This window comes from Scyliorhinus torazame, chromosome 2 (genome assembly GCF_047496885.1).
Source record: "Scyliorhinus torazame isolate Kashiwa2021f chromosome 2, sScyTor2.1, whole genome shotgun sequence".
NCBI lineage: Eukaryota > Metazoa > Chordata > Chondrichthyes > Carcharhiniformes > Scyliorhinidae > Scyliorhinus > Scyliorhinus torazame.
The window spans coordinates 389,454,472-389,477,347 of NC_092708.1; the positions used below are offsets into that span (position 1 = coordinate 389,454,472).

Genomic DNA, 22,876 nt, shown 5'->3' on the forward strand with positions numbered 1-22,876 from the left:
AATCTCACTGTTTAATCAGTGCCCCTCCCTCAATCTCACTGTTCAATCAGTGAACCCTCCCTCAATCGCACTGTTTAATCAGTGACCCTCCTCAATCTCACTGTTTAATCAGTGCCCCTCCCTCAATCGTACTGTTTAATCAGTGACCCTCCCTCAATCTCACTGTTTAATCAGTGCCCCTCCCTCAATCTCACTGTTCAATCAGTGACCCTCCCTCAATCTCACTATTTAATCAGTGACCCTCCCTCAATCTCACTGTTTAATCAGTGACCCTCCGCAATCTCACTGTTTAATCAGTGACCCTCCCTCAATCTCACTGTTTAATCAGTGACCCTCCCTCAATCGCACTGTTTAATCAGTGACCCTCCCTCAATCTCACTGTTTAATCAGTGACCCTCCCTCAATCGCACTGTTTAATCAGTGACCCTCCCTCAATCGCACTGTTTAATCGTGCCCCTCCCTCAATCGCACTGTTTAATCGTGCCCCTCCCTCAATCGCACTGTTTAATCGTGCCCCTCCCCTCAATCGCACGACGCGGTGTGAGACACCACACTTTGTTTCTGATTGAATGAAATTGGCAGGTTCTTTCTGGTCGTGCAGTTGCCAAATTAATGTCATTCATTTTGTTGCTGCTGAGCACAGCTGTGCCAAGCAGACACTCCGCTGTGTTTGGATCCATTAGGACCTGTTTTTTTTTCTTGTGTCCTCCACTTACTGCTTATTTCACAAATATTTGGTTCAATAATCGAAAAGTGAGCAGTCGGTGCCTTAATTTCTCATTTGTACAACTTGTTTTACATGACCCTGTTTTGCTGCTCACTATCTGCCCAGAATAGTCTCTCCTCTGATGAAAAATATAAACCCAAGCCATATTTTGTTTTAGAAAAAGGATCGCATCCTCGAGACAACTAACATATTGATGTAAGTGGAAATCCCGCCGAATAGAAAACAGTCGAAGAATGTGGAATGTGTGTGCACACTCAAACTGCAGGTGGCAAGCTCCGCCCAATCATTAATGCTGCCACATTTCAAAGGGAGTTTTAAAATGCCTCCAACTTGTCCATCAAGCTGTGAGCCCAAACTCCTTAATGCCCAGGCAGGGTGGAGGCAGAGAAGACGAAACGAGAAGGAGGCCATTCCTGCAGTCCGGATTGCACTACCTTGTGGGGTGTCCTGCCCAGAAACGTAGCACAAACCGGATGTGTATAATATATGCAAATTTATAATGTATTTATTGCTTGCAAAGATAATAAACAAATGTCTTTAAACTATCCAGAGATGATATATGCCTTGAATTCCTTTCCCTATGGAATGTAGATAGCTTCCAATATTGAATTTGTGGGTCGAGAGTCGGCCTGACCAGTCACATGAAGACTCATGGTAGAAAGGCGTGACCCCGAGCAGACGTCACCCTCGAATGGAGGGACAGACAACAACGATGACCCAACAAATTAAGGCGAGTGATTTGATAAGATCTCGCACCACTAATTTATACATTTATCACCGTTACATAGTGGAGACAGGCGAAATGAACAATTACGAATCACCTGCTCTGATCGTAACGAGAGAATGCCAAATGTTTTGTCATTATTACGATGTGGATGTCGCTGGCCCGGTTCCGCCCCATCACTGGCTTGTCTCAAACTAAAGCAGCTCGATGCAGTTGAGGGCAATTATGGGCCAGCCGCATCAGTGGGAGGACTGAAGTCACACTCAGCCAGCTCTGACATTCATCAGTGGACTAGCTGAGGTTTTGCCATCGCCGTTAAACTTCTCTGTAGGGGGAAGACGTGCAAGGGGCCGCTCCCGGCAAAGGACTAAACTTTCTGGGGTTTTCTTTTGTTTGTTTAGTCCGGGGGGGCTTTGTTTTTCTTTTTTATTCTTGTGCTTTTTTTTGTGTGAATATTTTTTAAAAAGAACTCACCCGAAGGTACGAGCAGGGGAAAAAAACAAAAGCCGCAAGGGACCGGACCGACGGTAAGCTGAGGCCTGTGGGAGGAAAAGAAAGTGTGCGAGAGGAGCCGGAGAGTCAGAAACGGCCGAGGAGAGTCGCGTCCAGAACAGAGCTAGCGCCTAAGAGCGCAAGCCTGCCTGACCGAGCCCACCCCCCCCCACGGCACAGCAGGGCATGGGCGGCAGAAGAGAAGAGGCACCAAAGCGGAGACCGAGAGACCGAGCCAGCAGGAACGACCGACGACCCCCCCCCCCCCCCCCCCCACGGCAGCAGAACGCAGGGCAGGACGAGCGGCGGCCCAAACCAAAGCGGGGACCCCACAGCTTACGTGGCCAAGATGCTGGGCAACTTACTGGGGAGGAAAACCTTGCCCAACCCATCAGAAATGGACAGAGCACACAGTTTGCTGCGCCCAAAGACCAGGGCAGGGGACCACTCGAGGGCAGTTATAGCTAAACTGCACCGATGCCAAGACAAGGAAACAATCCTGCGCTGGGCCAGGAAAAACAGAACCTGCAAATGGCAAGGACACTTCATTAGAGTTTACGAGGACATTAAGGCAGACCGCGCCAGGAGACGGGCCGAATTCAATTGAGCGAAAGCAGCTCTTCACAAGAACGAAGTGCGTTTTGGTCCCCCCGCGCTGAAGCAAACAAGTTTATCGAGGAACACGGGCTGGAAAACTAACAGCTAAGGTAGAAAAAAGGGGTCCCTGGCAAGGGGCAACGTCAGGCCCCCCCCCCGTCCCAACCCCGGCGAACACACCCTGAACAAAAACCAAACCACTACCCGAGGGACTGCTTCAGGTGGGAGGCCAGGCCCCAGCACGAGGGAACGAGAGTAGCAGAGAAGGGAGAGCAAGCGAGAGGAGCGGCGGGTAGGATGGGGGAAGAGCGGACGGAAAACCGCAGAGGTCGGGCAAGGGAGAAGTGAGACAGTAACTCCCGAGAGAGGGGACACTGCACCAGCAGGAAAGCTAGGGCCGGGGACATGCAACAAAGCAGGGCCGCAGCGCGCCCCCAACAGGGGTTGGGGGGGGGGGGGGTTGGCGCCAGGCGGGGACACACACACACATCACTAAACAGAGGCGGGAGTGCAAACGGGGATAGGAACAGGGGAAAGAGGGACAAAGGAGGGGTATATGGGAGAGGGGGGAAAAAGGGAGGGAAGGGAGGGACGGGGGGGTAGGGAAGGAGGGACAAACAAGGCTAGAAAAGGAATAGCAATAGGGCTACAAAGTGCCACAAGCAAGGACTCGGAACAAGGAATCGCTGCAAGTATCCATCCAGTACGGTCTCTGGGCGAAGGGAGACCCCTGAATGCAGGGGGCTACCCGCGTGGCGGACGCACAATGGGCGGCCATGTCGGGTGCCCCCTGGACAAAGGGAAACCCCGGAGCGCTGGGGCCCGACCACATGGAGAGAACAGTGACAGCGGCCATCCTGGACGGCCCCCTAACAAAGGGAAACCCCGGAGGGCAGGGGCGCGTCCACCAGGTAATATGGTTAATCCCACAGGAGCGAGGGGACAGAAGCCCCCCACCAGGATAGTCACTTGGAACGTAAGGGAACTCAACGGCCCAGTGAAAAGATCCAGAGTCCTCACCCACCAGCTGGTTTAGCACAAGGCTAAATCGCTGGCTTTTAAAGCAGACCAAGGCAGGCCAGCAGCGCGGGTTCAATTCCCGTACCAGCCTCCCCGAACAGGCGCCAGAATGTGGCGACTGGGGGCTTTTCACAATAACTTCATTTGAAGCCTACTTGTGACAATAAGCGATTTTCATTTCAATATGAAGGCTGACATAGTCTTCCTCCAAGAGACACACCTGAGAGAGCAGGACCGACTACGGATATGAAAGGGCTGGGTGGGACAGACCTACTATTCCTGTTACGGGACGAGGACCAGGGGGGGTGGCAATACTGATCAGCAAAAAGACGTTATTTAGGGCGACAAGGACGGTTATGGACCCATGGTACCTCATGGTCAGCGGATGAGGCACCGGGAGTACTACTTAACGTGTACGCACCCAACTGGGACGACACAAGCTTGATCAAGACCACCATGGCAGAAATCCCTGACATAGCGACGCACCAACTAATCATGGGGGGCGAGGGGGGGGAACGAGGGACGACACACGACTCCAACTGTGTACAGGATCCAACGACTGACAGATCAAACCCCAAAACGGGGAAAACCTCAAGCATGGCAAGGGAACTCGGTCACTTTATGGAACAGACGGGAGTGGTGGACCCCTGGAGGTTCACCCACCCAGGGGAGGAGTTCTCCTTCTTCTCCCAGTACACAACGTATATACCAAATAGCACATGACTGGAAAGGGATCAACAAATGGAACCTCACCAGTCTAATAGAGGAAGTAAAAAAGGACCTACAAAGATGGAACACACTCCCACTCTCCCTCGCAGGGAGAGTCCAGAAGATCAAAAAGAACGTGCTGCCCAGGTGCCTCTTCCTACTCAGATCCATTCCGATCTACATCCCCAAGGTCTTTTTCAGAGCACTAGACAAACTAATCATGGCGTTCATATGGGGGGGGGGGGGGGGGGGGGGGAAGAATGCTAGGATCCCAAAGAAGGTCCTACAAAAAACAAAATCCAAGGGGGGGGGGGCTAGCCCTCCCAAACCTACAACTTTACCACTGGGCGGCGACGGCCGAGCGAATAAGGGGATGGATCAAGGAGCCAGAAGCCGAATGGGTGCGGGGGGACCTCCCTCCGGGCCCTCGCCACGGCAGCACTCCCATCCCCACCCAAAAAACACTCCAGCAGCCCAGTGGTGATAGCCACCCTCCAATCCTGGAACCAACTATGTCGAACAAAGCTCCCATCTGCAACAACCATAGGTTCACACCAGCGCTGACTGACCCACCTTCAAAAGGTGGGGACAGGGCGAAGGGACACCGACAGTCAGGGACCTCTTCACAGACGGCAGGATTGCAACACTGGACAAACTGACAGAGAAATTCCAACTAGCCAGGGGGAATGAGCTAAGGTACTTGCAACTCAAAGAACTTGCTATAAAAGGAGACAAGGACGTACCCACAAACTCCACAACAGACATTACTGGAAGAGTTACTGCACGCAAGCATACTAGATAAAGGAATCTGTAGCAACATGTATGATCGACTGGTAGAAAGGGCAGACACCGTACTGGATGCAACAGGAAAGAAATGGGAGGAGGACCTGGGGATTGAAATAGGGTGGGGACTCTGGAGCGAAGCACTGCATAGGGTCAACTCCACTTCCACAAGGCTCAGCCTGACGCAACTAAAAGTGATACATAGAGCCCACTTAACAAGAACCCGTATGAGTAGGTTCTTCCCGGAGGTGGAGGACAGATGTGAACGGTGCCAAGGAGGCCGGCCAACCATGCCCACATGTCCTGGTCTTGCCCCAAACTTGCAGGGTACTGGATAGCCTTCTTCGAGGCAATGTCCAAAGTGGTAGGGGTGAGGGTGGAGCCATGCCCGAAAGTGGCGGTCTTAGGGGTTTCAGACCAGCCACATCTATTCCTGGGGAGGAGGGCGGACGCCCTTGCCTTTGCCTCCCTGATCCTCTGCCGCAGAATCCTGTTCGGCTGGTGGTCAGCAGCACCACCCAAAGCTGCAGACTGGCTGTCCGGCCTCTCGGAATCTCTCCAAAAGGAGAAAATCCAATTCACCATCCGAGGGTCAGACGGCAGCTTCCACAGAACGTGGGAGCCATTCACCCAATTGTTCCGGGACCTGTTTGTGGCCAACGAACAAGCAGAAGAATAGCCAGGTAGCCAAGAATCAGGGGAAAGTAGCCAAGGCATGAGAGGGAGAGATAGACCGGGAAAGGGGGGGGGGGGGCAGCTAAACCCAAGAGGAAAGAAAGGCGAACCACAGGAGTGGGGGGAGGAAGAGGGAAGAGACAGAGAACAATAGAGGAGAACCAGGGAGGTTGGGGGTGGGGGGAGGCAGGGAAATGATAACAAACTTGGCATCTAGAGGAACAGAGGAAAAGGAGAATCCAGGCTGGAGACAGCAGCAAAATCTGTCTGGAAGAAGCAAGTGCCAACACCAACACCAGACCCATTCGAGTATTGCCCTCTGTAATTGTTTCTCCGGCACCCAAATGTATATCTAACCCCCAGTCTCCACACCCCCCCCAAACAGATGCCTACTTATGTGTTGTAAATAATTTTGCCAAGTGTACAATACCATACCAGTTTCTTTATCTGATTTTATATTTCTTTCTTATTACTACTTTTTTGTGATATGTTTGTGTGTGCCCTTCTCTTCTATATATCATATCCTGTGTACATAACGGCAAATATACTCTGTTCAAAAACCCAATAAAAAATAATTTATTTAAAAAAAAAAATTCTAGGCTCATTTAAAAATTGGAAAACTGCCACGTGGGAATTTGAACACTGAACATTTGCTGGAGAAGGGATTCGGTAACAAACGGGAGCCAACAGCAGTCACCAGTCGATCCAACAGGAGTTACTTCTTTAGCCAGCGCATCGTTCGAATGTGGAACTCACGCCCACAAGGAGTAACTGAAGTAAATAGCATGGATACATTGAAGAGGAACTGGATACGTGCATGAGGGATAAGGGAACAGAGAGAGTTAGATTTTTAAAATGCGGCGCATAAATAAATGGTCTGTTACGGTGATGTAGAATCTGTGACCAGGATTTTATGGCCCCTCCCAGCCGTCAGGATATTAATGTTGCGCAGAACAAGATTTAACTGGCAAGCCCCATTGGGGGGGGGGGGGAGCACAGGGGCCTGTAAATTCCCGGCCTATGCAACTACTGTACCCATCCACACAAAGTCGTGAAGTGAATAGATATGAACTCCATATTGTGTCCCATTTGATCTACTGAGAGAAAACTTTGGAGCTTCGATTTCCTGATTCCACCCTCGACCCTGTCAAAACAAGTCTCTGAGCGAGAGCGTTGAAGGTGTTATATTATCAAGATGTTGCTGAAGCAGTTTTAGATTTGATACAGGCATTCACCCAGCTCCCGCTACCCACAAAACAACAAGATGCAACATAAAAAGGGGATTTTCATTGCAAGTTATTCTTCAATTTTCTAATTAATGTTCTGGAAATAGAAAGGGGAGGTTTTATGGTAGTTTGGTCGGTATGGTGGTGTCCCAAGTACACAAACCAGTGTGCAGAGAGATGTGGCGTAACAGAAATTAACTGCGCTGAATTTATTTGGAACTAACGAACTGTAAAAAAAAAATCAGTACTAAAATGTCTTGACCATAAAAGCAAAATACTGTAGATGCAGAGAATCTGAAATAAAAATAGAATGTGCTGAAAATATACAGCACGTCTGGCAGCATGTGTGGAGTGAGAAATAGAATTAACATTTTGAGTCAAATCTGACTTTCCAGAACTGGAGGTAGAATTTCTAGCAGGGATGCTAGTGAGTGAGTTGCACAGTAATATGTGGGAGATGGGGCAGGATTCACAGCAGGAACCAGAACGAACAGTCAATTTGATAGCAAACAAAGTCTGTTCAAACAGTCTACAGAGTCGATTTCAAGAGGGTTTCAACAAACCGCAGCAAATGGAACACATGATCAAAACTGCAGTAACTTCTGATAAAAGCAGGGTGATTTCTCCAACAATGTGCGCAGTAAGTGGAGGATAGTTACACAGGGTGTGTAAAACCCAATCTCAGCCACGTCCAGCAGTGATGGGACTGGGAAATTACCCAATCATCTACAATGTGTCTGGGAACAGTGCTCTCACCCTCCTCTGCCATGAATGAAAGTGATTAAGAGGGGCAGCTCACCTCCATTCTGGCCTTGTAGAAATCCACATCGTGTAGCCTCTCCCTGCACCGAATGAGCTCGTTCTCCAGCCTGTCGACCCGGCTTGCTTTCTCTCTTAGTGAGTCCAGCTCATCCCGATACGCTCTAACTGAGCGGGCCTCTGTACTCAACTGCATGTTCTGTGCAAGATCCAAAAGAATTTGCTTTTAATCCATATTCCCCTTCCTTTTCCACCTTGGAGGACAATGAGAATCCAAACACGATAATTATAAAGTAAACTTACGTGGTACATTTCACATTCTATAGCCAGAGAGTGGTTAGAATGCAGAACCCACTATCACGTGGTTAAGGAGAAGTTAAGGAAGCAGGGAATAGGAGAGTATCTTGATAGGGCGAGACAAAATAGGGGAAGGAGGAGACTCGTGTGGAGCTTAAACATTGAAATGGACCAAGTTGAATAGCTTGTGGTGTAAATAGTGAAATGTTTCAAGGTGTATCACAGTGTAACTGTACACCAAGAAATAGTTAGAACAGGGAGGTGGGTGGCACTGCTACCTCACAGAGCCAGGGATCCGTGTTCAATTTCGGCCTCGGGTGACTGTCTGCATGTTCTCCCCATGTCTCCGTGGGTTTCCTCTGGATGCTCCGGTTTCCTCCCACTGTCCAAAGATGTGCAGGTTAGGTGGATTGGCCATGATCAATTACCCCTTAGTGTCCAAAAGGTTAGGTGGGTTTACGGGGGGGGCCTAACCCTAGGTGGGGTGCTCGTTACGAGGGCAGACATGATGGGCCGAATGGCCTCCTTCCGCACTGTAGTGATTCTGTGGTTGGCTGAAGGGAAGGTCAAAGAGACAAGTTTTCAGACAGTTTTGAAGCTGGTGGGGAGGGGAGTGAGAAAGTTCATTGGGGCAGCAGAAAGGGGCGAGGTGTATTGGGTGTTATGGAAAAGGACTCCAGTATAGGATGTTACAGACTGTATATTGCATCATAATAAAATCTGACATTCACCTTGGTTTTTCTTTATTGAAGTCAGTCAACTCAGAGTATGGACTTCAAGAGCAGCATTGCTGGGTCATGGGTCAACAGGCATCAGCAGCTCCCTTAACAACTTTCACACATTGGCGATATTCATGATTTGAGTCGACATGTTGGAAAGCTCATTGATTCTCTGAGCAGTGACACCAGAGCCCCTTATCCAACGGAAATGTCCGGACAGACACCTTGTCCAATTTCCTCCCCAACACTAACATCACAGAGCTGAGACCGACCAGCTCACAGTAGAGTGAGGCATTGAAGCAAAGATGTTCTGGTCTTTGTTTTTTAAATTTAGAGTTCCCAATTCTTTTTTTTCCCAATTAAGCGGCAATCGGGTGCAATTTAGCGTGGCCAATCCACCTACCCTGCACATCTTTGGCTTGTGGGGATGAGACCATGCAGACACGGGGAGAATGTGCAAACTCCATGCGGACATTGAGCCGGGGCCGGGATCAAACCCGGGTCCTCGGTGTTGTGAGGCAGCAGTGCTAACCACTGTGCCGCCCCAGATGTTCTGGTCTTAATGCTCAGCAGCAGTCTGAGTAATGAAAAAGACAACTTGCATTTCTATAGCGCCTTTCACAATCTCAGGACATCCCAAAGTATCTTACAGCCATGAGAGTATTTTAGAAATGTAATCACTGCCATTACGTACAGATCTCAGCGGCCAATTTACACACATCGGTGAGACTGACCAGATAACGAGGTTGGTGAGGGATAAATATTGATTAACGCATCAAGAAAAAGTAGCTTTGAAATAGGAATTTTTTACATCCGGGGAAAAATGACGGGACTCGATTTACTGCTCATACAAAAGATGTCACCTCTGACAGTGTGGCACTCCGTCAGTACTGCACTAGAAATGCCAGTGGATTTTGGGGTTCAATTGTCTGCGGTGGGACCTGCGTGCACAAACTACTGACTCAGAGGCGAGAGTAAGAGCCACTGTGCGTCCACACCTGGAGCCAAGGGGGCCCGGGGCAGCTCTCCTTACCTCTTGCCGTAACCTCTGTAACTCCAGGTCAAGCCGTTCCACCTCGTGCTTGGAGTCTACGAGCTGCTCGGCCTTTTCTTCCCTGGGATACATTTCAGGAGAAAGGAAACACGTTTGTGAATAGAGAAAGCATTTTGTGTTTAAGATCGCGTCATGTCAAGTGTGCCAGATGCGCCGGTAGGCCGGCTAATCACGTGCACATGTTCTGGTCGTGCCCTAAACTCGGGGGGTACTGGCAGGGATTCGCGGACATCATGTCCCGGGTTTTGAAAACTGGGGTGGTAATGAGTCCCAAGGTGGCAATCTTTGGGGTATGGAGGACCCGGGAGTCCAGGAGGAGAAGGAGGCCGACATCTTGGCCTTTGCTTCCCTGGTAGCTTGGCGATGAATACTGTTGACATGGAGGGACTCAAAGCCCCCGAAGACCGAAGTATGGCTATCGGACATGGCAAGCTTTCTTGGTCTAGAGGAAGTTAAGTTCGCCTTAAGAGGTTCACTATTGGGGTTTGCCCAGAGGTGGCAGCCATTTCATTGACTTCTTCGCGGAAAATTAATCGTCAGCAGGGGGGGGGGGGGGGGCTAGGGTAGAGTAGAGTAGGGGGTGGTTTAGGCAGGTCCTTGCGAGAATGGAGTTGGGGGTTGTACTATATGTTATTTGCTTTTCTTTTTGTATAGTACTATACAATGTCATTGTTTTATATGCCAAAAATACCTCAGTAAAATAGTTTATAAAACGAGAAGATCGCGTCGTGCATTGTGAAATGTCATCTGCCTTGCAGACAACTCCCGCCAAAATCCTTCATCATGCCTTTGAGACGTATGCACAGATTTGCCTGTATGGCAACTCCACCACAGTGGACAATGACCAGTGAGCAGGTGCAGGCTCGATAACAGTAGTGTTCACTGTGCAATGATTAGTTGATTACTTTAAGAGCACATGTGGCTGTTTGAAAAGGAGAGTTTGGCAATTCAGCACCTTGCATGGGCAATCAGGAATGTCTAAATTATGGCTCTTGCTGCATTTGCAATGTCTTTGTAATGAAGTGAACAGAAGCTGTGCTTCTTGTGTGGGTTTCGCTGCAGTCCTCAGCCAATAGAAACTGGACATCATAAATACCTGTAACCCAATACCGTAAATACTGAACATCAGACAATTGAACATCAATGAGGGAGCCAAACCTCTGACTCAACATTATAATTATCAAGGTGCCAGCTTTAATGCGCTGTTTATATCGAGTAGTCTCCGGAACCTGTATTGCAATATTAATGAGGACAAGATCCATGAGAGTAGGAGCTTGCATTTGTATAGCACCTTAAACGCCAGGGGCTGGTTTAGCTCACTGGGCTAAATCGCTGGCTTTGAAAGCAGACCAAGGCAGGCCAGCAGCACGGTTCAATTCCCGTACCAGCCTCCCCGAACAGGCGCCGGAATGTGGCGACGAGGGGCTTCTCACAGTAACTTCATTGAAGCCTACTTGTGGCAATAAGCGATTTTCATTTCATTTCATTTCATACCAAAGTTACTTTTGCAGCTATTACAAAAAGGAAAATATTATAGATCCTGGAAACCTGGAATAAAACGGGGAATGCTGGAAATACCTGGGAGGCCTGGCAGCAACTGTGGAGAGAGAACGTTAAGAGTTTTAGGTCGCTGACCTTTCGTCAGAACGTCATTGACCTGAATCGTTAGCTCTGTTTCTTTCTGCATTTGTGCTGTCTGACCTGCTGAGTGTTTGGGGCACTGTGGAGGAATCACCTCATCTTAGTCATACAATAGAATCATAGAATCCCTACAGTGTAGAAGGAGGCCATTCAGCCCATCGAGTCTACACCAGCCCTTGGGAAGAGCACCCTACTTAGGCCCATGTCTGCACCCTATACCCGCAACCCCACCTAACCTTTTGGGCATGAAGGGCAATTCAGCATGGCCAATCCACCTCACCTGCACATCTTTGGACTGTGGGAGGAAACCGGAGCACCCGGAGGAAACCCACGCATAATTGGGGAGAACCTGCAAACTCCACACTGTCACCCAAGGCTGGAATTGAACCCGAGACCCTGGAGCTGTGAGGCAGTAGAGCTAACCACTGTGTCACTGTGCTGAGAATACTGTTGCATGTCTACCCACCTGGGAGGGCGAACTGAGGCCTCCTCATAACACCCCCATCTGAAAGACGGCACTTCTGACAGTACAGCACTCCCTCGGTACAAAAGGAACTGCAGGAAACAGGGGTAGTGGCAATGTGATAACTTAGGTTTTGAGCTCAAGTCTCTGGAATGAGACTTGAACCCCCGACTTTCTGATGAAGAGGTGCGAGTGCTACCCCTGAGCTATGCCATGCCCCGGGTGTATAACTGAAGCAAATCCTCGTGGATACTAACAGTTCTTGTCTGATCCTCCTGAGTTTTGCCTTGGTGTCCGCCAAGTCCACCGCAAGGTGCTGCTTCTCTTCTTTGCTGAGTTTCCCATTGGGACTAGTTGAATAGTCAGGACTCGAGGACTTGACGGGACTTGGGAGTTGTTGTTGAACCTGTAGGTAGTCCCGCTCTTGGGTGAGCTCCACAATCGCCTGCCAAAGCAGAAAGAAAACATTAGCAAGGATCACAATTGTTTCTTCTCATTGGTGAAAAAGTTCTAGAAACGATAATATGGGACAAAATTAACAGGCACTTGGGACAAGTGTAGATTAATTAAGGAAAGCCAACCTGGATTTGTTAAAGGCAAACTGTGTTTAACTGATTTGAATAAGTATTTGCAGGAAGCAACAGAGGGTTGATTACGATAATGTATTTGATGTGGTATACATGGATTTCAAAAAGGCATTTGCCAAAGTGCCACATGGTAACCTTGTCAGTAAAGCTGATGCCCATGGGGTAAATGGGGCAGTGGCAGCTTGTATATGAAGTTGGTTGAGTGACAGGAAACAGGTTACTGTTGAAGAGTTGGATTTCAGTCTGGAGGTAGGTAGATACTGGGGCTCCTCAGGGGTCAGTATTAGGGCCAGTATTTTGCTTGACCTATAAGGCACCCTGGATTCTGACCTTCGTGAATAGGGGCATAGCGTAGAAAGAGCAAGGAAGTTATGGCGACTCTTTATAAAACGCTGGTTTGGCCTCAACTGGAGTATTGCGCCCAATCCTTTCGGGAGGACATAAAAGCAATGGAGAAAGTATAGAAAAGATTTACAAGAATGGTTCCAGGAATGAGAAACTTCCGCGACATTGTTAGATTGGAGAAGCTGGGGCTGTTCTGCTTTGAGGTTGTGGGGAATTTTGATAGAGGTGTTAAAATCATGAGGGGACTGGACGGAGTAGATAGAAGGGAGTTGTTCCCAATGGTAGAAAGGTAGAGAACCAGAGGGCAGTGAAAAATGGTAAAGAAACCAGAGACAACATAAAGAAAAATATTTTTTTTAAAGCAAAGTACATGGTTAGATTGTCCAATGTACAATTTAAACAAACTTTATTACTAACACGGTATTACTAACTTTACCATAAAGACAATGGGCGGGATTCTCCGTTACCCAGCGTCAAAATTGGGAATGGCCATTGGGCGGAGAATGGCTCCCGACGTCTAAATTGCAGGTTTGACGCCTGGTCGCAATGCTCTGTCCACTCCAAATTGGCGTCATCGAGATGCACAGTCTCAACCCGTTTGAATATTATTGGGCCCACCCGCGATGCCCTGTCTCCGATGGGCTGTGTTCGCAACGGCGCGGGCCATATTTGGTCTCAGCAGTCGTGTGCCTGGCGTGGCGCTGCAGAGAGAGAGTGAGGGCGAACGGGCAGTGTCCAGCACCGCCATACTCCGCCAAGAGTCGTGCCGCAGGCCGGGGGGGGGGGGGCTTCTGCCGGGGCTGGGGGTAGTAGTGGGGGTTATCCAGGAGGTGGGCTGTGGGGCTGGGGTGGACACGTCCAGCACAACCGGCGCCATCTTTTCAAATGCGGAATCTCTGGCTGCTTTTTTCAGAAACCATCTCACCTCACCTTCTTGCCAAAATTAAACTCTGCCTGCCTGCTAGAGACCTGGTATAGCTCCAGCTCCTCCCACACAATGTCACTAATTTTCTACTACCCAGGGAACCCTCTTTCCATAAACAAAGTCCCACTAGCCCAAGTTTAGCAAACAATATCCATGGCTGAAATGAATTATGATCTTACTTCGATGATGCTTTCATTTCATTGCTGTCTCCAAAAAGTGAATGCTGTCTTTCAAACCAGGATTTTAAAAAACATGACTGCAGCAGTCACACACTAACCCAGGCTTTTAACTCTTACTGCACCAAATACAATATATCTGAAATTCCTACATCCAGGCCGAAGGGCCTGTTCCTGTGCTGTACATTTCTTTGTTCTTTGTTTGTTTTGTTATTACAAGGGCGAGGGGCAAATAGGGCCACAGTACAAAGAGAAGTTATGATTAAAAATAGCAAAAAGGCAAGCTCAAAGACTTTGCACCTTAATGCATGAAGCATTCGGAATAAGGTAGATGAACTGACGTCGCAAATTTGGTAAATGGATATGATCTCATAACCTTTACAGAGATATGGTTACAAGGCGATCAAAACTGGGATCTTAATATTCAGCCTTTTTGATCTTTCGGAAAGACGGGGAGGTAAGGGTGGTGGGGCAGCATTGCTAAGAAGAGATGAAATGAAGACAGTTGTGAGAGGCGATCTAGACTCAGATGATGTAGAGTCTATTTGGGGGTAAAAAACAGCAATGGAAAGAAGACATTGGTAGGAGTAGTAGCCACACTATAGGAAAGAGTATAAATCAACAAATAATAGGAGCATGTAAAAAAGAATAGTCCAATAATTATGAGTGACTTTAATCTTCATGTTGATTAGGTTAATTAAGTTTGAAAGGATGTGCGGCGTGGTGACGCAGTGGTTAGCACTGCTGCCTAAGGCACTGAGGACCCAGGTTCGATCCCGGCCCTGGGTCACTGCGTGTGTGGAGTTTGCACATTCCCCCCATGTCTGCATGTGTTTCAGCCCCACAACCCAAAGATGTGCAGGTTAGGTGGATTGGCCACGCTAAATTGCCCCTTAATTGGAAAAAAATAATTGGGTACTCGCACAGCAGCACCGTGGTTAGCACTGTTGCTTCACAGCTCCAGCGTTCCAAGTTCGATTCCCGGCTTGGGTCACTGTCTGTGCGGAGTCTGCATGTTCTCCCCGTGTGTGAGTGGGTTTCCTCCGGGTGCTCCGGTTTCCTCCCACAGTCCAGAAATGTGCAGGTTAGGTGGATTGGCCATGCTAAAGTGCCCTTAGGTTAGGTGGGGTTACTGGGTTACAGGGACAGGGTGAAGTTGTGGGCTGAAGTAGGGTGCTCTTTCCAAGGGCTGGTGCAGACTCGATGGGCTGATTGGCCTCCTTCTGTACTGTAAATTCTATGATTCGATTCTAAATTTTAAAAAAAGGAAAAAGTTTGAAAGGATAATCAAGGGTGTTACGATCCCGGACCAGAGTGCATTAAGGGATTGTTTCCTGGGAACAGGCCATCTTGGATCCAGTAATGGGTAATGAGGCAGGTTTAATAAATGATCCAAGTAAAAGATCCCTGAGGAAGTAGTGATCATAACATGATAGAAATTCATATTCAATTTGAGAGCAAGAAACTTTGGTCAGAAACAACTGTGTTTAACTTAAATAAAGGGAATAACAATTAAATGAGGATGGAACTGACTAAAATGGATTGGGCAGATAAATTAGCAGGAAAGACAGTAAACAAAGTGGCAATATTTAATTCATGAATATCCCAGTATGGAGGAAAGATTCAAAAAGAGGGAAAAACCAAGCATGACCAACCAAGGATGTTAAGAAGAGTATCAAGTTGAAAAAAAGCAAGGGCTACCCTGGCATTCCTGCTGGCACTTGGGCACCTTGGCACTGCCACCTGGGCAATGTCGCCCATGGCAGTGCCAGGGTGCCCAGGTGGCACTGCCATGGTGCCAGGCCGGCAGTGCCAAAGTGCCTGTGCCACGGGAGGTCCTGGGGATGCCTTGCCCATATGAGGTGGGGTGAGGGGAGGGTTTGAAGATCCTAGAAGAGGTAGGTTGGTTGCAGTGGGGGGGAGGCAGAGGCAGAGGCCACAGTAAGTCGCTGAGGGGGGTTGAAATATCCACCTCAATCCGTGGGTTGTCTTCCTGCACTGGTGAGGAAGTGACGCAAGTGCAGCCTCGGCGGAGCATTCCATGCTGAGCAAAAAACACGGCAAAGTGCCATTGGATAGCGGGGTCATTCACAGCACATGAAACCCGACTTAGAAATGTGCAGTTGAATTGCGCCCATTATTTCATTGGAGGCGGTTCAGAGAAGGTTCACCAGGATGATCCCAGGGATAGAGGGATTGTCCGATGAACAAAGGTTAAACAGGTTGGGGCTCTACTCATTGGAATTTCGAAGAATGGGAGGTGATCTCATTGAAACATATAGCATTCTTAAGGCTTGGCAGGGTAAATACTGAGAGGATGTTCCTCCTCATGAGAGAATCTAGGACCAGAGGGCATAGTCTCAGAATAAAAGGATGCCAATTTGACTCTGAGACGAGGAGGAATTTCTTCTCTCAGAGTTTGAAAGTCTTTGGAACACATTGCCACAGAAAGCTATGGGGGCTGAGTTGTTGTATATTTAAAGTTGAGATAGATAGATTTGTGATCAGTAAGAGAATCAAGGGTTATAGGGAAAGGGCAAGAAAGTGGACGCGAGGCATTCGGATCCGCCATGATCCTATTGAATGGTGGAGAAAGCTGAAGGGGACAAATGGCCTCCTCCTGGTCCTATTTCGTATGGTTGATTTGATTGAAATTTTCCAGATATTAAGGCAAACATATTCTATTGATTGTGGGAATCTAAAACTAGGGGGCAGAGTCTAAACATTAGAGGCAGGCATTTCAGAAGTGAAATTGAGAAACACTTGCTCAATTGGCGAGAGAAGTTTAGAACTTGCTTCCTCAGACAGCTTTTGATGTTGGGTCAATCATTAATCTGAAATCTGAGATTGATTGATCGACAGAGTAGATAGGGAGAAACTTCCCCTTGGGACAGGATCGAGGATGAGAGGACACAGATTTAAAGTAATTAGTATAAAAGACAATAGTGATAAGAGGAACAACTTTTTTCACGCAGCGAATGGTTAGGGTCTGTAACGTACTGACCGAGAGTGTGGTGGAACATTCAAAAGGGAATTCGACTGTTATCTGATAAGGAAGAACGTGTCGGGTTACAGGAAGGAGGAGGAGAATGGGACTAGGTGAGATGCTCATTCAGAAAGCTAGTGCAGACACAAGGGGCCAAATGCTTCCCGTCCGTTCCATAACAATTCTGTGATTTCTGTTAACCATAGATAGGAATGGCAACAATGCAGGCCTAGCTAGTGGCATCACATCCCATGAAATAATAATTACATATTTAAAATCTCGTTAAATTGTGGGTCAAGGACGGCATGTGGTGCAGTGGTTAGCACTGGGACTGCGATGCTGAGGACCCGGGTTCGAATCCCGGCCCTGGGTCACTGTCCGTGTGGAGTTTGCACATTCTCCCCATGTCTGTGTGGGTTTCACCCCCATAACCCAAAGATGTGCAAGTTAGGTGGATTGGCCACGCTAAATTGCTCCTTTATTGGAAAAAGAAATAATTGGGTACTCTAAATTTATAAAAGAAAAAAATTGTGGGACCAGCTTGGGAAAATGGGGTGGTGGGGTGGGAGGGATGAAGGGTCTGTGATAGGGTGGAGGATACGATAGACAAAAGGATGATTGTACAATACAAAATTAGATAACAGTAACATAGGAACAAGAGTTGGTCATTTTGGCCCTCGAGCTTGTTCCAACGTTAAATGACTGATCCAGAACTAACTCCATGTATCCCCATATCTTTTCCCCATATCCCTTAATACCTACGGTGAACAAAAAATGTAGTAATTCCGGATTTAAAATGAAGTGATCTAGCGTCAATTGTCATTTAAGGAAGAGAGTTTCAAACTTCTACCACCCATTTTGTGTGTAAACGGTTTTCCAATTTCATTCCGGAAAGCTCCCCCCTCTGACCATCAGCTCAATTCAATTCACTTTTATTATCCGTTTGTTTGTTTCGGGTCATTGTTTGTTCATTGAAACCAAACAAGTGAATAACAATAAAAGGAAAATCACCCCGTCAGAAAGTTCTAACTTTAATTAAATATGTATTTAAAACTATTCCAATGCATTACAATAATCAGTCAGTGAGTCCCCCTCACATTTGCCTACACTGCGACCCATTTGCCAGTTTGACGAGACCAGTACAGAGACTCTTGCTAACGCAAGGTGTAGTTGAGGTGAATAACTTGGATGGGTTTAAGAGGAAATTAGGTAAACAGGTTTTCAGCGTCTAAAGCATTTTCTTTTTGTACTGCGGAGCTGGTGGATTAGAGCAGCAGATTACGGACTCTGCCACAGAGAGCTTCAACTCGGCTTTGAACTTTCATCAACCTGGAGGGGGGTACATGAGAGATTTACTGGAATAGTCCCAGGACAGACATTGCCATGAACAGGCTGAGGAAGCTTGGGAGGTTGCAAAGAGCAGAGAGAAATAATGACAAAACTAAACCACTGTAAACACTCAGCAGGTCAAGCATTATATGTGGAGAATGGAACCAAGTTCACTTTTCAGGTCATTAACCCAGCTAGAGTTTAGCTAGAGTAAATAAAGGGAAACGGTTTCCAATCTCGATAAACAGAGAGCACAGATTTAAGTTGATTGGCAAATGAAGAGGATGCAATGAGGAAAATATTGTTCATGCAGCTAATTGTTAGGTGTGTTGCCTGGTGGAGGGTTGGATACAGTTTCAATAGCAGCCTTCAAAAGGGAATTTGATAAACACTCACAGGAGAAAACCTTCCAGGGTCATGGAGTGGAACTGATATAGATTGCTCTTCAAAAGATTACTCTCCTGTGCTGTACCGTCCTGTGATTCCGGGACTACGTTATCTTGACGTCACCTCTACACATTGATATCCTCCACACTTCCCTCTCCCAAAGTAGCACAGTCATTAATTGCTATCATAGTTTTGCACTTCACAATCGTTGGTGAGAATGTTCTTAAGAGGTGCTACAGCCTTCCTCGGACAAGTGGAATCATTACACAATCAACTCAACTCCTGTTCGTTAAAAATTTCCCGCACCATTAGCTTGTCCCTCTCTTCTCCATCCCATTGTTTTGTCCTTGAGCACTGGTCCCCATCAACCTCTTTCAGGTTACCAATGATGCAGAGACATGTTGTTAAGTTACAAATTACAGTGCATGCATAAAAAATATATTCTGTATTTATTTGGCATATTACTGATGATTCCCACTGGCAAGGAGTGTTGTAGAAGTCAGCTGCAAAGCGACAGCCCTGTTAACTCAAGGCAGCTTGAAAGAAAAAGCGCAGATTAGTGTACCTTAAACATCTGTTATTTAAAAGAAACATTTAGAGTACCCAATTCTTTTTTTTCCAATTAAAGGGCAATTTAGCGTGGCCAATCCACCTAGCCTGCACATCTTTTTGGGTTGTGGGGGTGAGGCCCACGCAAACACGGGGAGACTGTGCAAACTTCACAAGGACAGTGACCCGGGGCCGGGATCGAACCCGGGGGGGGGGGGGGGGGTCCTCTGCGTCGTGAAGCATAACCACGCATTATTATTTGTTATGTGCTTAGAGTGGACTCTCTATCCCTGTAGCAATGGAAAGGATCTCCAGAAAAAGCTTTTCAGAGCGAGGTGATTAATTCCTTCAAAAGAAAGAAAAACAAAAGAAAAAAACTGGCTAAATTCCAACTGGGAACAGGACTGCTGATGACAGGGAGAGGTGTAGAGGGATGATCACAGAGAGAAGGGTTTCTGTACTGTTGGGGCCACGGCTGGGAAAATGTGGAGTGCTGCAGGTCAGTGCTGAACAGTAGAGAGAGGGGGACAGCTAAATACTCCAGAGGTTTGTTGAGTTTCTTTGGGGCAGGGACAAGTCGAATGGGTCTGGACGCAGTTGTGCAGAACCTGATGTTAGAAAAGAGGTGGTTGGAGTCCAGGCAAGTCATGGCCTATAGGTGGATGGGTGTTCATCAGCTAAACAGCCTCTTTTCTTGGCCCCTATTTCGAGATTTAGGAAGTGTATCCAACAGTCATGTCCTTATCAGGGAAAGAATTAAAATATTCTTAAAAGCCTGAAGGAGCTAAGTCAATAATAACACCATTAGTGGGTCGCCGCTACACACTCCTCTTGAGAATGGTGTGTTAACGTGAGTGAGAGGTTCATCAAACTGAACGATGGCCGTAGTTGGAGTCGTCAATGGTTTGAGTGAATATTCTCACCTCTGAGTAATCATCCCGGTCTTCAAGAAGTCTCTTCAGATGGAAGACCATTGACCTAGATAGAGTCTCCAGATCTTCTGTAGGCATCTCAGTCAGTTCCATCCACTGAAGGTCAAACACGTTCTCCTGGTTGTGAGTAATCTGCAAGGGTGAGGCAGAAAGTTACATCAAGTCATTACAATAATGGAGCAGGGTATTCCACCCAAATGGTCTCTCTCGTGAGTTTATCTAGCTTTCCCATAAGTACACCCTGCTCAGGGCAGCATGGTGGCGCAGTGGGTTAGCCCTGCTGCCTCACAGCGCCGAGGTCCCAGGTTCGATCCCGGCTCTGGTCACTGTCCGTGTGGAGTTTGCACATTCTCCCCATGTTTACATAGAATTTACAGTGCAGGAGGAGGCCATTTGGCCAATCAAGTCTGCACCAGCTCTTGGAAAGAGCACCCTACCCAAGGTCAACACCTCCACCCTATCCCCATAACCCAGTAACCCCACCCAACATTAAGGGCAACTTTGGACACTAAGGGCAATTTATCATGGCCAATCCACCTAACCTGCACATCTTTGGACTGTGGGAGGAAACCGGAGCACCCGGAGGAAACCCACGCACACACGGGGAGGATGTGCAGACTCCGCACAGACAGTGACACAAGCCGGAATCGAACCTGGGACCCTGGAGCTGTGAAGCAATTGTGCTATCCACAATGCTGCCCCGTGTTTGTGTGGGTTTCGCCCCCACAACCCAAAGATGTGCAGGGTAAGTGGATTGGCCACGCTAAATTACCCCTTAATTGGAAAAAATGAATTGGGCACTCTAAATTTAAAAAAAAAAAGAAAAAAGTACACCCTGCTCAACTACCCCTTGTCATAGTGAGTTCCACATTCTAATCAGTCTTTGGGTAGTGAAGTTTCTTTTTTGTAATTAATTCATGGGATGTGGGCTTCGCTGGCTGGGCCAGCATTTATTGACCATCCCTAATTGCCCTTCAACTGATTGGCTTGCTGGGCGTTTCAGAGGGCATTTAAGAGTCAACCACATTGCTGTGGATCTGGAGTCAACATGTCAACCAGACCGGGTAAGGGTGGCAGATGTCCTTCTCTAAAGGACATCGGTGAACCAGATGGGTTTTTAACAGCAATAGTCATCTTTAGACGTTTAATTCCAGACTTATTTTAAATTCAAATTTCACCACCTGCCGTCCCCAGGCATTACCTTGGGTCTTTGGAATACTAGTCTGGTGGTAATGCCACTATACCATCACCTCCCATTCCAACTACAAGAGTTTACCTTTTGTCTTATTTAAAAAGTTATTTCATATACAAATATAGTCATTTATAAAGTACTATATTTAAACTTGAAGGGTACAATGCTTTAATGTTGGAAAGGATCCTACTGAACGGAATTCAAACTTTTACATCGGTTATAATGGGAAAATCTGATTAGTTTACCCTTATTTAATTTAAAGTTGCACTTTTCAGGAATGTCAACAAAGAACAGTGCAGCACAGGTACAGGCCCTTCGGCCCTCCACGCCTGCCTGTCTAAACTAAAACCTTCTGCACTTCCGGGGTCTGTATCCTTCTATTCCCATCCTATTCATATATTCGTCAAGATGCCTCTTAGTCATTGCTATCGTATCTGCTGCCACAACCACCCCGCAAAAGCGAGTTCTAGGCACTCACCACCCTGAGTAAAAAACATGCCTCGCACATCTCCTCTAAACTTTGCCCCTTGCACCTTAAACCTATGCCCCCTGGTGACTGATCCCTCCACCTTAGGAAAAAGTTTCTGACAATCCATTCTGTCCATAATTTTGTAAACTTCTATCAGGTCGCCCCTCAACCTCTGTCGCTCCAGTGAAAACAATCCAAGTTTGTTCAACCTCTCCAAATAGCTAACACCCTCCAGGCCAGGCAACATCCTGGTAAACCTCTTCTGCACTCTCTCCAAAGCCTCCATATCCTTCCGGTAGTGTGGCGACCAGGCAATCCTAGGAAGCATGCTGAGTCCAACCGAGTTTTAAGTCAAAAGCTAGACCACAAACTACAACAAAAAGCACTTGAGCACTTCGGTCATCATTCGGGTTCGGTAGCTGGGGCAATACAAGATAGGGTTGCCAATACTCCGGGATTGGCCAGCAGTCTCCAGGAATTGGGGATCAATCTCCGGGACACTTCTCTGTGCAACGCTGGAGAAATATCATAGCGACATTAAAAAAGATGTTTTTAAAAAATATTTTCTTTGAGCATTTTTCTCTACCAGAATGGGCAGCACGGTAGCATTGTGGATAGCACAATTGCTTCACAGCTCCAGGGTCCCAGGTTAGATTCCGGCTTGGGTCACTGTCTGTGCGGAGTCTGCACATCCTCCCCGTGTGTGCGTGGGTTTCCTCCGGGTGCTCCGGTTTCCTCCCACAGTCCAAAGATGTGCAGGTTTTGTGGATTGGCCGTGATAAATTGCCCTTAGTGTCCAAAATTGCCCTTAGTGTTGGGTGGGGTTACTGGGTTATGGGAATCGGGTGAAGGTGTTGACCTTGGGTAGGGTGCTCTTTCCAAGAGCCGCTGCTGTCTCGATGGGCCGAATAGCCTCCTTCTGCACTGTAAATTCTATGTTAATCTATGTATATGAAAATATTGAAAATGGGAAAATAGGCAAGCATCATCCAATTGATGAATGAGTCTTTTTGCTTTCCAATTGGAAACATCAATGACCGATGTGTTGGCCGACGAATGGCTGGAGCCTGTGTTGAAATCTTCAGCAATATATTTATCCACAATTGTCAACCCT

At 47.5% G+C, this 22,876-nt stretch overlaps 1 protein-coding gene across 3 annotated transcripts in view; it reads right to left on the minus strand.

The window, feature by feature from the left end:
* Positions 1-22,876, minus strand: part of ccdc88c (coiled-coil domain containing 88C) — a 312,840-nt gene that overhangs the window by 114,869 nt on the left and 175,095 nt on the right. For all 3 annotated transcript variants that reach the window (XM_072494152.1, XM_072494150.1, XM_072494156.1), the window contains 4 exons: positions 20,093-20,233; positions 12,143-12,330; positions 9,761-9,842; positions 7,752-7,910 (listed from right to left, as the gene is read on the minus strand). In XM_072494152.1, coding sequence (XP_072350253.1) covers positions 7,752-7,910; positions 9,761-9,842; positions 12,143-12,330; positions 20,093-20,233 — 570 coding nt within the window. The remainder of the gene's footprint in view (positions 1-7,751; positions 7,911-9,760; positions 9,843-12,142; positions 12,331-20,092; positions 20,234-22,876) is intronic.